Raw genomic sequence first — 15,466 nt, 5'->3', positions numbered from 1 at the left:
CTCATTATGATCTCACCTTCATCTTCAGCATTCCCAGGGTAGTCTGAAATAGGACCAGGGAACCCTGATAAAAGAAGAAATCCCAGATCCGTAGCAGCAGCTTTATGTGCACCACACTAGCAAATGCAGTGAGGAACCAGTGTAATGTGATGAGGGACAACTCTGCAGAGAGAGAAGTAACAATGAGGTCCCAGCAACGAAAGTGAAAACCAGCGAGATAATCTGGTTAGCAACAGATGACCATGACCATGACAGTAAGGTTGTGGAATGCACTGCCGGGTGATGTTGTGATGGCTGATTCAGTTAATGACTATAAGAATGGCTTGGATGATTATATGGACAGACATAATATCAAAGGCTATTGTGATACTAAACTCTATAGTTAGTATAGGTATGGGAATATAGAATTTATGTGAAAGTAGGGAGGGGTGTGTGTATGGATGCTGGGTTTTCATTTGGAGGGGTTGAACTTGATGGACTTTGTCTTTTTTCAACCCAATTTAACTATGTAACTATGACTGACACGTGTCACATCATTTTTTTTACCAATAATGCAGAGGAATTTGCATATTACACAAACATTAAGGACTCTCACCAATATCATGTTCCTGTAACAGTTTATCAAGCCGTGGGAGATACTGAACAATGAGATGTCTCAGTACCCTCTGGTCTGTCTGAACCCCCACAAGGGTAGTGTTAAAGTATGAGACTGGCACCAGGTCTTCTACAATGGCAGCCATCATCCAGAATGCATCCTCTTCCTCTAAAAATAGCAGCAGGCATGCAGCCACCTATCCGGTATGGAATCAGAAACACAGTTAGACATAGTTAGAACAAGGTTGGTTAGACAACATGGGGGATAAAGTGATACTAACCATTCCAGTGCCTTGACAGTAACCAATATCTGGGAATAACCATGCCAAACCACGCAGAACCCTTCGCAAACGAGGTACACCCACACTTTGTAGGTTTGAGAAACAGGCATTACTTGGCATTGTCCGGAGTAAGTCCTTCTCAATCTGCCACAAAACAAAATATGTTATCCTAGCCACAAGCCAACTTCATTGTGCACATGTGATAATAGCACAGGTCTTTTACAAAACGATTGCATATCATGTCCAATTGCTCTAAATACAGTGCAGATTTTGGAATCTGTTCGTCATAACACATGCAAAATGCTTAAAGGGCACTTGTTGGCTTAATATATTGCCCCCAACCAAAGGTGCGGTCTAATAGAGCTTGCACTCCAGTTGGGGTAACAGTAGTGTTTGTTTTTTGTTGTTTTTTTTAATTGCCCCCCCCCCCAGTGCGAGGGCACTCACACCAGGAATGAGTCAGCCATGTCAGTCAGAATTAGGGCATGCGCAAATACGTTCATTATAAGCATGTGTGTGCCCCAACATGGCTGCTTGCACCAGAAGTTCCCTGATTTGGTTCCTGGGCCAACAATTGTATTAAAAATAGTTTCCTATTTAGATTTTCAAAGCTGCCCAAAGTATATTGGCTGATCCTCAAGTAGACATTAACTGGTGAGGCCACTGTTTTGCCCATTACACAGGCCAATAAGCTGCAAATACACAGCAAGTCATCTGATAATATTGGCCTGTGTATAGCAAACTTAAAATAATCAGTGTTTTCCAACTAATTATTAGGCTGTGGCATTAAACAGAGGACTGGAGAAGGATGTTTTAAAAAGAAACGTATTCAGTTAAACAGTACCTGTTTTGCTGCCAGAGTATCATCATTGGAACTGTTGCGCCCAATGTCTTTATAAGTCATCTCTGAATTCTGTTTCTTCTGCAGGGCACCTGAAAGCCGCATCCAAAGCTGCACATAATATATTAATATAAACACATTAGACATTTTTGAGGGGTGATGAAGTTCCTGCCTCCCTAGTTAAAGCTCATATTTTCCCCATGCACTTAACTTTTGGGTGCCATGTAGGGTACTGTACAAGAGCTGCTTGGAATAGCAAAAAGGATGAAGTGAGTCACAGTGGAGGCACCCATAAGACAATATGGGGTAAAGAAGGGGACTAGAACTCAAAGTTACGGAATATATATACTGTATATATATTCAAAATGAAAAATGCAGAATACTAATTCAGTAAACTTCTGTGCCTTACAGATTTCCCTTACTGCTTTGTAAGTCCAAGCAAGTAATTCAGTTATAAGTGGCATCATTTTATCTAATAATTGTAGTACCTGAGGTCTCATACTGTGGGGGATTCCAGCTAAGACAAGGGAACGCAGCTTATCAGAATGAGGGAGTGTAACATCAATTTTATCCCACGTTAGGTCCCCCACATCATGGTTATGGGTGAATTCAAGGTGGGCCTGCCATCTCAGCCTTTGTTGTGGGTCCTCTGTTAGTGGGATACCCAAAAGCTTACTAGAATTAGGCTCCGCTCCATCTGCAATGAAAAACATGGACGTGCAAGTGAGACAAAGAAAGCTTCTGCATTCAAGGGAAACAAAGGGGCCACGACTTTTTACACGACAAAATTATTAATCCATTTGTGATCTTTCATAATTATATGTAAAACTGTGGGGGAAAATCAAGATGAAGAATAGTCCCAAATCTGTACAAAAGTATGGATTAGATTGCTCTGTAAAACTCTATTGGACCACATGAACCTCGTCATCTTTACCTTCCTTGTCCACACGGAATCCAAATTCATCATAGCGAAACTCCGGCTGCTCCACGGTCTGCTCTTTCTGTAGAGGATTAAAAAGATACAGACATTAAATATAAACCATAAATTTGTTGCAATCAGTGAAACAACATGCTAGAAGTGATAGAATTGGTGGATTACAGATAATACTACCAAGCCAGAAGAAGGGATGTCCAACAAGCGGGGCTGGACTGGCAATATGTAGACTCAAACAAATGGGCCCTGGTAGCCCAAATGGTGACAGTGGCATTTTATAGCAGCCCCTCTGGTGCCACAGTCACAATTATTGGGCATGTCCGGGGCTGTTTGGGGTCTTTGCAATTAAAATTCCAGGACCTACTTTAAATCTTAGTCCATACCTTCCAGCAGCATTCTAGCTATCATTTGCTATTACTAAAATGTAGCATACTTTGGTTCATGCCAGAGGGGCTGCTATAAGATGCCACTGTCACCACTTGGGCTACCAGGGCCCATTTTGACTCCCAGTCCAGACCTGCCTATTTGATATATACAGTGTTGGACACAAAGACAGCATGGAATCTCCCGGGTTATCTGGCCTCTCTGCTGCCAGCCAAAGTATCCAGCAACTTGTACTTAATCACAACTGCAGTTACTTCTCTGGCTTACCTGTGTATATTTGGCAAGTATGTCCTGTGGCCACATACTGGCAGTGAGTGCTGAGAAAGGGCCTCCTGGTGATGGTGTGTAGCTTCCTACATATTAGAATAAGTAAAAGCATAATTAATAACCAGACATATTAAGAGCAAGAGCTTGCAGAGTACTAATGATTCAGCCCTATCTTCATATTTACCAGCTCTGTGATACAGTTTGCAAGCAATACCCTGAAAGCCCATGCTGTTCAACACACATTCTCTTCCCATACCCCATTCTATTCACGAAAGCTAGACAACTAAATCTAGGTAAATATACAGTATTGTGGTTGCCAATCTGAACATTCTCTCACACTTGAATTCCCTTACTTACCAGACATGGTGTCGTGAAATGGTGCAGATGGTCTGAGAACTCCTGTGTCAGACAATAGGATTCAAGTTGGAGTTGAAAACACAAAAATCAGGGATGGCTGGGATCATATGGGCTGCAACTAGCATCAGAGCCTTTGCAAAGATAATCAATATTTAGCCAAACAGAAAACAAATGTACTTGTAATAAAAGCAACTGCACTTATACATTCATGCTAAGGCAGAGGACTCAGGTTTATGTTGCAGTTTCTCTTGCTTAATCGGTTTGTTTTAGGATTAGCCAACACTGATATGTGCTCTGTTGTACAAGCTTACATCCTCCCTGTGTTTCCTTTGTGTAAGTTCTCCAAAGAATGGCAAGGTGCTGCTACTGAGCTCCTGTATATGTATAATCAGCAAATACATAATGCAACTGAGGCAGTGAGGCTGCCAACTGTCCTATACATGAGCTGAAGTGCACTATAACCCTTTCTGCCTAATCCATACACGTATGGGCAAACCAGATTTGTAACTTGTCTACACAATACTTAGTGAGGAACTGACTACACTGCCTAATGCTGGCAGAAATGAAAAAAGCTCCAGGTCACAAGTCAGAAGTTATATTAACCCATGACTGATTTTTTTACCTTAAAACAACAAGCCCAGTGGAGTAGAACAGGTGCAGTAGGAGTGCCACATTGCAAGGGAGACTTCCAGTCTTAGGAGAATTCCTGCATGGAAAAAACAATATAGTCATTGTTTTCTGACCCAAATCAGAGGCCAACAGAAAGCCAACACATTGCAGTAATATGACTCTGGTGCATTTTGATTGGGTGACAAACAGCCAAGTCACATAAATTGCCATGAGATTCCAATCCGCCTGTCCCCTGCTAATCACAGTCCTGTACCCAAACCAACTGCAGTCACACACGCATATCAAGAGCAATTAGCTAATTAAATACATCTCTTTCTCACACAGTGCAAACAGTATCTCCCAGTAGCTGGTGTGATGATCCCTAACAGGTACTGGGTGGGGGTCTATCTTGCCCTTTAATCTGACCACTTGCAATGCACCTGTAGGACAGGTGCAGCCAGTTTTGGAATGATAAAAGGAAGCTGAAAAACTGGAAAGAAAAAGGGTTGATGGGAAATATTGAGTCTTATACAATGCACTGATAAAATAATTATTTTTTAATTTTTTATGGAAACACTTGGAAATAGCTCTCTATACAGTGGAAATGATTGGCAGCAAGTGACGCATGCCATGAATACATGGGGTGTGAGTAAAGGTAGCCATACACAGGCCTATAAAAACGCAGATATCAGTTCTTTAGTCAGTTTATCGGCAGTTTATCTGCCCATGTGGGGGGTAGGGTTGCCACCTCACCCCTTTAAAACCGAACACATATGGAATACACAGCTTGCATGGCTCATTAGCAATTCATTTAGATGAATGCTGTGGACTCACTGATTTATGTGCATCTAAATACATTGCTAAGTAGCCATGCAAGCTGTGTATTCCACATGTTTTCTGTTTTAAAGGGGTGAGGTGGCCTCGACCCCCACTAGCCTGATATCAATTGGCAGGTTTGATTTTTCTCCTATGATCGAGGACTACATCGGCTAGTTAATGTGGTCCTACGACCCGTCTGTTCCCATTTCCTTTGTTGTAATCCAAATGTTTGGCCAATAGGGCTGAACGATCGAATTAACCGTATATTGCCTCATGCTTTTGGTGGGCATATCAGGTTAAGATCCACTCGTTTAGCAAAGAGCGAATCTTATTGTGTATGGCCAATTTAAGGCTACAAAATAACATTTAAAAATAAAAGCAAACCAATAGGATTGTTTTGCCACCAACATGGATTTAAACAGCTTCATTACCATCAAGTACCGTCATTTATAAACACTGTGCAAATTTGCAAAAACTGGTCAATAACCCATAGCAACCAATCAATTATTAGCATTTTCTGGTCAGCTGCAGGTAGAACAAAGAAAGAAAACATCTGATTTGGCAGTGCTTATGAATTAGCTCAGTCTTATTATTACAGAGAATAAATCAACCAATCAAAAAGATGAATTGTTTAAATAGGGCTTTATGGGAAATGGCATTGCTGGGTTTCTGCAACAGGTTTCCAGATAATGGATCCTACACGCCGTACAGTAGATCAGGCAATAAAGATGATTTGGTTCCATAGCCATTTTTAGAGTTAAAGCTTAAAGGCAGAGCATTTAAACCTGCCAGTTGTAAAATGAGTGATAATGCACCCCTACAGAGTACAAAGGCAGTTAGTGAACTACATTCATTAAATGGCCTCATATCTTTTTATAGTCAGGCAAGTCCTTTGTCACATTAGTAGGGACATTATTTACTGCAGGGAGTTTATTAGCCAGTGCAGAACTGTTGTTGGGCATCTCAGTTAATGTCTAATTGCCGCCACACATAATGTTGTTTTGTCTCCCTTTGGTCCTCCCTGCAGTACATGCCAAACATTCAGCACTTCTCTATTAACCCATTTACAAGCTGCTACCCTTTGGAAGCAAGTACTGTTGCGTAGGGTGCTGAGGCTGCATTATGGCACAGAACGGGTTAAAATGTGAGCTCAGTTAAATGCTAAAAGGTTAGCTGGGAAGGGGCCAAACTGATTTTTCTTCATGGCCTACCATCACCTTGGATACATGCTAGCGGAGAGGAGGTATGGGAGATATGAACCAGGAGCTTATCCTTCTCCCCGTTATCTCCCACTGCCTGACAGAATGTGCTGCCATTTAATTAAAGGGGCTGTAAACCCAGAAATAAAAATGTGCAGAATGAAACAGAATACAATTCAAAGCAGCTTCCCATTATACAATTTTTAAAAATGTCAGTGGTTTCAATGTTATTTCCATATTCAAATGAAAACAGTATTCATACGCCCCTTTCTGCACTGGTGGTTCTGACTCTGAAACAGTGTAGAATCTGTCATTTCAACATTCTTTTAAAAGTCAGATGCAGCAGGACAGAAAACAGAATGGGGCAATATAGATACTGCTTTGAGCAACTGTTAGGCTAGAGCCACACAGGACTGATTCTGGGTCGGAATATAAAAAATAGACAGAAAATTCACAAGCTTCATATGTATGCTACTATGGACTATTCTGGGGCATGGCAACTCCGAACATAATGGACACATTTTCCCAAATATAATAAAGTTAATGGGCTTGTCACCTTTAAATTAACTTTTAGTATGATGTAGGGAGTGATATTCTGAGACAAATTACAATTTGCAGTTGGTTTTCATCTTGTATGATTTATGGTTTTTGAGTTTTTTTAGCAGCTCTCCAGTTTGCAATTTCAGCAATCTGGTTGCTAGGGTCCACATTACCCTAGCAATCATGCAGTGATTTGAATTAAAGACTAGAAAATGAACAGGAGAGGCCAGAGTAGAAAAATGAGTAATACAAAGTAGCAATAACACATTTGTAGCCTTACAGAGCATTTGTTTTTTTGTCAGTGACCCCCATTTGAATGCTGTAAAGAGTGAATAGTAAGCAAATTATTTAAAAACTACAAAAAAAGAAAGAAAAAAAAAAAACGAAGGCCAATTAAAATGTTGCTAAGAATTAGCCATTCAATAGCATACTTTAAGTTAAATTAAAGGTAAACCACCCCTTTAAACACAGGTGGGGCCATTACAGGTATGGGATCCGTTAGCCGGAAACCCGTTATCCAGAAACTTCCGAATTATGGCAAGGCTGTCTCCCATAAACTCCATTATAATCAAATAATCCAAATCTTTAAAAATTATTTCCTTTTTCTCTGTAATAATAAAACAGTACCTTGTACTTGATCCCAACTAAGATATAATTAATTTAATGTTTACATGATTTTCTATTAGACTTGAGGTATGAAGATCCAAATTACAGAAAGATTCTTTATCCAGAAAAAAAATCAGGTTCCAAGCATTCTGTATAACAGGTCCCATACCTGTACTATCTTCCTACTATTCCCATGGATAGTGCTGTTCATATGTCTGAATCCTTTTCCTTTAACCCACGATGGACATTTCCCCCCAGAAATCCTGTGTAACAGTGGGTGCCAGCATAACAGCATGTGACATCAGATACTATATCTGCTCATGAGTCTAGCCAGGCAGTGCATCTTAGTAGCACGGGTTGCTTGCAAGGGACAGGGAGCTGTGTATATTTTAGGGACTGCGTTGTCCCAGGCAGGTGACAGGCCCTAGCGGTGCAGTCACTGACGTGTCACAAACCAAGTGTGCAGCTCAGAGAAGCAGGGAGGTGTGGCTCACAATTACCTGTTTGTGCAGGTAATTTGCTCTGCCATGTATATTGCCCAGGGCTATGCCATCCCTGTAGCCTAGCACCCACCAGGCTAAGGTACAAGAGACCCACTTCCCATTACATTGATATTATGATCCTGCCTGGGGCAGCTGCTATAGTACATAAAGTCAGTGCAAAGAGACAGACACACACAAGTGCAGGCAGAGAGACAAACACACACACAAGTGCAGGCAGAGACAGACACACACAAGTGCAAGCAGAGAGACACACACACACACAAGTGCAGGCAGAGACACACAAGCCTTAGGGTAGCACTCCACGGGTGATTTCGCCACGATCCAAAGCACTGTGCAAAAACGCAAGCGTCAAATCGGATGCAACGGAAATAAGGTAAGAGATGGAAATATCCCATGAAGTCGCAGCGTTCATCCGACGCGACTGTCGGATGCAGGTGCAGCGTCTGCATCCGACAGTCGTGTCGCATTGGACAAACGCTGTGACACCATCCAACATTCCTGTTGCTTACCTTATTTCCGTTGCATTCAACTTCACGCTTGTGTTTTTGCTCAGCGTTTCGGATCGCAACGAAATCCCCCGTGGAGTTTACCCTTATACAAGCAACTGCATCGGTAGGGCATTATGGGAAAATAAAGACAGGCTCACCTCTGCCATAGAGAAGATACCCCTTCTATGTGGAGCACTTGTCGCTCCCCAGCTCCACCTCCGCTTTGCTCCTCTGTTGTTCCCAACACAGGAAAGAATTCCCTCAGCTGAACATCCTGCTGCCGAATATTTACTCTCCCCTCCCTCCTGTGTTCTCCCTGCACACACACAGCTACACTTTCCCTAATGCTCTAGGTGTGTGAGAAACAAGATATAGGTGACTATGCTCAAGCCCAACTTTATTAACTCTCTGTGTGCCTAACCTCTCTGGTGGTTCCCCCACTTTGACAGATTCATTGGTGTAAGTTTGATAGGATTCATTTAAAGGAATGGGAATGAGACCCTCACTTTCACACTATATGGTATGACTTTCCCTTTAAGTTAACTTTTAGACATATGTTACAAAATATCCTATTGTAGTAACTTTGCAACTGGCCTTCATTTATTTCTTTATAATTTTTTTAACTACAGTAGAACCCCCATTTTACATTTTTCAGGGGACCAGGAAAAATGATGCAAAATCTGGGAAAATGTCAAATCAGGGAAATGTTTTAAAGTAACTTTTTCTTCAAGTACTGAAAGGATATGAGCACAGGAGTCCATTTTACTTTGAGATACAATATTGATTGTGTTAATAACAAGGGTTAAACATTGCAGTGTTAATGTTACACTATGGGGGGCCTGTGCATGACTCTCTGTCAGTCACATACACAACCTAAAGCAATAAGTGATTGGTGTAGGACTGTATAAGGGGCAGACTAATAGGAATTGACCATTTACAGGCAAAATATACATCTGGTTAGTATTTTAAACCTCTATATTTCACAAATAATAACATTCATAGAGCGGGAATAAAACAGTTTTTAGGCACATCAGGACAAAATTTTGATGTAAAATCCAGGAAAACATTACTTAAAATCAGGGAAATGCATCCATTAAAATGCATTATAAATTGGTGGGACCTCAAATAAAAAATGTAAAATGCAGGAAAACTTAAAATCAGGGGACTTAAAATCGAGGTTTCACTGTATTTGCCTTCCTCTTTTCAGCATTCAAATGGGGAGTTACTGACCCCGGCAGCCAAAACAATTATTGCTTTGTGCCGCTACACTTTCATTGTTATTGTTGCTATCTGTTCAGCCCCCCTCCTGTTCTCTTTCAGAACACTGCCTGGTTGCTAGGGCAAATAAGCCTAGCAACCATATAGCTGCTGAAATGCTGAACTGGAGAGCTGCTGAACAAAAAGTTAAATAACAGAAAACTACAAAACATGAAAATTGTACAGTTGAATGAATTTAAGAGTGAATTAGTTCAATAGAGTGTTAGCTCTTAAATAAATAAAAAGAGGAGCGACATTGAGCAAAGGGACAGCAGCTGCCATGCAGGAGGCACATCCCTCTCCACCCCACGCTATGCCTCAGGCTGTCTCTTTCTAGTTAAACCAGTTAGTAGTGGAAGCCGCCCTAAGTAAACCTGAAGGATTTTTCAGGGCAATCCATGATCTCTCTTCTGTGAGTAATGACTCGTTATTGACTGCTAAACATATTAAGGGCTCTTACACATGAGCGTTTTTGCCTGCGCTCCTCTGCGTTCCGTTTTTTGGCGTTCAGCCGCAGGGGAGCGCAGGAATAGACGCAAGTCATTATTTCAAATGGGGCTGTACTCACTCAGGCGCGTGTAGGCGCCGAACGCAGGTTCAGACGCAACATGCTGCATTTTTCCTGCGTTTGGCGCCTACACGCGCCTGAGTGAGTACAGCCCCATTTGAAATAATGACTTGCGTCTATTCCTGCGCTCCCCTGCGGCTGAACGCCGAAAAACGGAACGCAGAGGAGCGCAGGCAAAAACGCTCATGTGTAAGAGCCCTAAAGAAGATGGAAACCTAATAACACAAATTTGTGATAATAAACCAGCTTGAATTCTAAGCAATTTTCATATTCATACGTGCATGCATTTAAAAAAAAAAGTTTCAGGGGTCCTAATGTCATTTTATAAGTGTCACTGCAAATGAAAGTACAGGTATGGGATTCGTTATCCGGAAACCTGTTATCCAGAAAGCTCCAAAATATGGAAAGTCTGTCTCCCATAGACTCCATTTTAGGGCTCTTACTGACAAGCGGTTGAAGCTGCGCTCCCCTGTGTTCCGTTTTTCATCGTTCAGCCGCAGGGGAGCGCAGGTATACATGCATTTAGCTTTTTTCAATGGGGCTGTACTCACACAAGCGCGTGTAGGTGACGAACGCAGGTTGAGACGCAACATGCTGCATTTTTCCTGTGTTCGGCGCTTACACGCGCCTGTGTGAGTACAGCCCCATCGAAAAAAGCTAAATGCGTCTATTCCTGCGCTCCCCTGCGGCTGAACGATGAAAAACGGAACGCAGGGGAGCGCAGCTTCAATCGCTCGTCAGTAAGAGCCCTAATACTAACAATCCAAAATTTTTTCTCTGTAATAATAAAACAGTAGCTTGTACTTGATCCAAACTAAGATATAATTAATCCTTATTGGAAGCAAAACCAGCCTATTTTTTTTTTATAAAATATTTTTTATTTAATGTTTACATGATTTTCTAGTAGACTTAAGATCCAAATTACGGAACGATCTTATATCCAGAAAACCCCAGTTCCCGAGCATTCTGGATAACAGATCCCATACCTGTAGTATTTTTCTGTTCCTTTCTAAATGGCTGGTTCTGATTCTTGAAACAATATAGCACAGATCAGACATGTTTACTACTTGATCAGCTGGCTTCTGCTACATTGTTTAAAAAGGCAGAAAATTGAGCAAAAAAGTGAAAGAGAAAAAGCAAGTGGCAGTTCTATTTGCAAACCACAGAACATATGTAATGAATGTATATTGGGAAGTGGCTTAAAACTGCAACTCCTAGTCAGCTCCCAGGAATAATAGATCTCTCCATCTGCCACTCATGAACTTGAGACTTTCCTTCTTCAGTACAAGTTTCATACCCCATTAAACCAGGCGCAAAACTTGTATAACAACATTCCTATGAAGAGTTAAGTGGTTCTCCATGTAAAGGGCAACAATTAAACACATGCTCAGATACTTTGGTGTTTGCCAAGCTGTAAAGCTGCTGCCTTTGCTGTGGTGTAACACCTACAGTGCTCTGTCTTTCCTTTATATTGAAAAACATGTGGTTTCTATACTATTTTATCATTTAAAGGGGAGGTTCACTGTTAAGTTAACTTTTAGTATGTTATACAGTGGTTAATTCTAAGCAACTTTTCAATTGGCCTTAACTTTTTCTTTTTTTATACTTTTGAATTATTTGCCTTTTTCTTCTGACTGTTTCTAGCTTTTAAATGGGGATCACTGACCCCAACCAAAAAACAAATGCTCTGTAAGGCTACAAATGTATTGTTATTTCTACTTTTTATTACTCATCTTTCTATTCAGGCCTCTCCTATTCATATTCCAGTGGATAATTCATTTCAATGCGTGGTTGCCAGTGAAATTAGGACCCTAGCAACCAGATTGTTGAAATTGCTAACTGGAGAGAAACTGAAATAAATAACTCAAAAAACGCAAATAATAAAAAATGAAAACCAATTGCAAATTGTCTCAGAAGATCACTCTCTACATCATACTAAAAGTTAATTTAAAGGTGGACAACTCCTTTAATAGCATTGTTGTTTTCTACTAAATATTCTCTCAATTATAAGGGTAACTAAGAAAAGGGTTTCAGTCAAAATGTCTCCGGTTTTGTGGGGCCCCCGGTGGGAGGGTAAGTTGGGCTATTTGCGTTCGGGTTGGGTAGCAGTTTATTGGGGGAAATTTGTAGGAATGCACCGAATCCAGGATTTGGTTAGGATTCATCCTTTTTCAGCAGGATTCGGCCGAACTGAATCCTAATTAGCATATGCAAATTAGGGGCAGGCAGGGAAATTGCGTGACTTTTTGTCACAAAACAAGGAGGTCATTTTTTTTCCTCTTCCCACCCCTAATTTGCATATTCCGGCCGAAACTTTCGCGAAGGGATTCGGTGCATCCCTAGAGATTTGTGGGTTGCAGGTCTGGGTTGTGGGTCAGGGGTATGGGTCTAACAAAATGGACTGTGCAGGTCTGTAGTACAAAGAATTGCAAAGCCACTGACATTTTTAAATTTATGTATAAAGTAGGGATGCACCGAATCCACTATTTGGGATTCGGCCGAATCCCCGAATCCTTGGTGAAAGATTTGGCCGAATACCGAACCGAATCCTAATTTGCATATGCAAATTAGGGCCAGGAAAGGAAAAAGTGGAAAAAAATCTGCTTTTGTGACAAAAAGTCACCTGATTTCCCTACCTGCCCCTAATTTACATATGCAAATTAGGATTCGGATTCGGTTTGGCCAGGCACTAGGATTCGGAAGAATCCGAATCCTGCTGAAAAAGGCCGAATCCTGGCCGAATCCTGAACAGAATCCTGGATTCGGTGCATCCCTAGTATAAAGGACAAATTGCCATTTTGGGTTTATACCCCCTTTATATAAAAATGAGGACACAGACGCAGCATTATTCTGCCCTGAGCCTTTACATGTAAACTATAATGAGCCGTTTCATTTCCCTCAAATAGAACCAAATAAATATTTGTGTGCCTCCCACTTGGTACGTCCGTACAACACAGCCAGCCTACTCCCACCGTGCCCAGCAATTAATCCAGGTTGCCACAACACTATAGCAAGGCAGATGGCCATTCACACTGCATACACGGCCGAGGAGATTTTCTGTGATAATGATGTGAGTCACAGAGGTACGTCAGGACCAGATTGAGCATTGCACGTCACAACTGAGCTCCCTGTTAACACTTTATATACTAAGGGTCTGGCACTGGAGCCCTCTGGTTGCTAGGCTGGCCAGCACAATGCAATGTACCAAGGCTCTGAATGTGGATTCAGAAGTGCAGAGATCTGAGCTGGGGGATCAGTTGTACTCAATATGTGCTTAATGGCTGCACATGAATCCACTGTCTCTTGTGTCTGGGCCCAGAGACATTGCATTGACCTAGGAGCAGACACACAGAGAGGACCAAAACGCATACTGTATGACATGCATACTTGAACATTTTGCTGATGAAATCCACTCAGTGTGTCTGCATCCAGGCCGACGTGGTGTCTCTCGGTGCAGACACAAGAGACTTGAGTAAAGGGGAGCTTTCTTGGTCTGCGCTAGGGACCCTAAGGAAGGAAAGTAAGATGATGGCTCAGCGTTTATGTTTTCCCTCTGCAAACACCAGACTGGGGAAAAACGTAGATAACAAAAACATTACAAATAACAGCGGAGGTTTCCTTTCCCTTTAAAGTGCTAAATATACAGTGAAGGATATGTCCCCAGTGGCCCTTCAGCTGTTACAGTCTCCTCACACCCCCGCACAGGCAGCACAGCCATTCCATATGAATGGATATTGGGGGTTGCGGTTTAGCAGCAGCTGTCTGGCTACAGATTGGATACCCCTGTGTGAGTGATGTTGAGCGTTGCAGTTGAACAGCAGTTGTAGTAAGGCTACAGAGTGGATAGCCCTGTGTGACTGGATGTTGAGGGTTGCAGTTCAGCAGCAGCAACCCCCACAAGAGTGCTCCCGAGCTCTGGCCCCTCATGCCTGCCTCTCATATACCACAGCCTCGTGCCGTACGCTGGCCCATACTGCCAACAACTGGTAATGGATGACACACATGATACAGATGCCTTTGGATTGTACCAGAGAGCAGGAGAATACACAAGGAGACATGTCTGCATTGGCAATACTTACCCAGAGCCAGGGAACAGAACCCCATTGCTGGGCATGGCTTCCTATAGTGAGTCCTGTCGTGACATGGATCATTATATTCAGGGCAAAGCCCCAGCTGTTACTTCTCTGCCACCCAAGCAATATCCTTACCAGCTCTGCTGTACGGAAAGCATTTTAGGACATCCTCAGCCAAAGTCTGTCTGTGCCGTGTGATCTCCTAGCACACTGAATGCGGCTTCTCCTGGTATTTTTCTCACCCTTCCAATAAGGCTCTATTGAATTCACTCCTCAGTCCCTCAGTCATATCTCGCTCACGTCTCCCCCTCCTGTCACTCAGCTTTCCTGCTTTAATGATTTCCTCCCTCGTGTTTAAGCCCTCACCTCTGGTACAATAACTCCTCCCTCAGCCCTGCCTCCTCATTCATCTTCCCTAGGACCCTGGCTGAAGATAAGGATGAGGGGGGGGGGATCATTAGGGTAAGGGCACATGGGCAGATTCGGGTAGATTTAGTTGTGAGGCAACTTCGGGCGACTTCGGAAAACAGTGATTTTCATTTCAGCCGGAGGAGGGCAGGGAGAAGGCAGTTCGGGGAGATTGTCGCCCCAAAGAAAAGGCCATTAGTTGCCAGGCGTGCCCATGTGCCCTTACCCTAAAGAAGGAAAGCTGAGATGTGAAGGTTGAGTAATGTGACAGGACTGGTATTAGGAAAAGGGTATTTGCACTGTCTTAGGGCCCCTGGGGGGTGGGTTAGACTTTAAATCAGAGTAGAAAGTACATATGTTATTATATAGCAGGTACTATTGTCAGGGAAGATTCCAAAGATGTGCCTCAGTTGTACAACTACAACTTGCTACCAGGTGTGGCCTGGGGATGCTGGGAGTTGTAGTGCAGCAAGAGTCACAGGGTTGCAAACTGGACAAATATGGGAATCCTGTTTCACCCCACTTGTATAACTTTTGGGTCCTCCTGAACATGATGTCTTGGCTCTAAATCTCTAGACACTGGCCATACTGGGAGTTGTAGTTCAGGAATAATTGGAGATCCCAGAATCCAGGATGCTTGGGAGTATAGTTCAGGGACAGGCTGCATTTTCCTGTCTGTAGAGAGGAAGGCAAGAGTTGGTTTCTGTTTATTAACCCTGTTTGTCCTCCTGGTGGGTG

At 42.4% G+C, this 15,466-nt stretch overlaps 1 protein-coding gene across 7 annotated transcripts in view; it reads right to left on the bottom strand.

The window, feature by feature from the left end:
• Nucleotides 1–14,645, bottom strand: part of sgsm3.S (small G protein signaling modulator 3 S homeolog) — a 51,019-nt gene extending 36,374 nt beyond the window's left edge. For 2 of the 7 annotated variants that reach the window (XM_018259259.2, XM_041591110.1), the window contains exons 1-10: nt 8,581–8,765; nt 4,281–4,364; nt 3,659–3,789; nt 3,302–3,387; nt 2,651–2,717; nt 2,205–2,413; nt 1,720–1,827; nt 876–1,019; nt 596–791; nt 17–162 (exon numbers count right to left, since the gene is read on the bottom strand). In XM_018259259.2, the coding sequence (XP_018114748.1) occupies nt 17–162; nt 596–791; nt 876–1,019; nt 1,720–1,827; nt 2,205–2,413; nt 2,651–2,717; nt 3,302–3,387; nt 3,659–3,665 (963 nt within the window). In that variant the 5' untranslated portion in view covers nt 3,666–3,789; nt 4,281–4,364; nt 8,581–8,765. 7 annotated transcript variants of the gene reach the window in all.
• Nucleotides 14,646–15,466: the final 821 nt, after the last annotated feature.

This window comes from Xenopus laevis, chromosome 4S (genome assembly GCF_017654675.1).
Source record: "Xenopus laevis strain J_2021 chromosome 4S, Xenopus_laevis_v10.1, whole genome shotgun sequence".
Taxonomy (NCBI): Eukaryota; Metazoa; Chordata; class Amphibia; order Anura; family Pipidae; genus Xenopus; species Xenopus laevis.
This window is presented reverse-complemented; position numbering and strand designations above follow the sequence as displayed.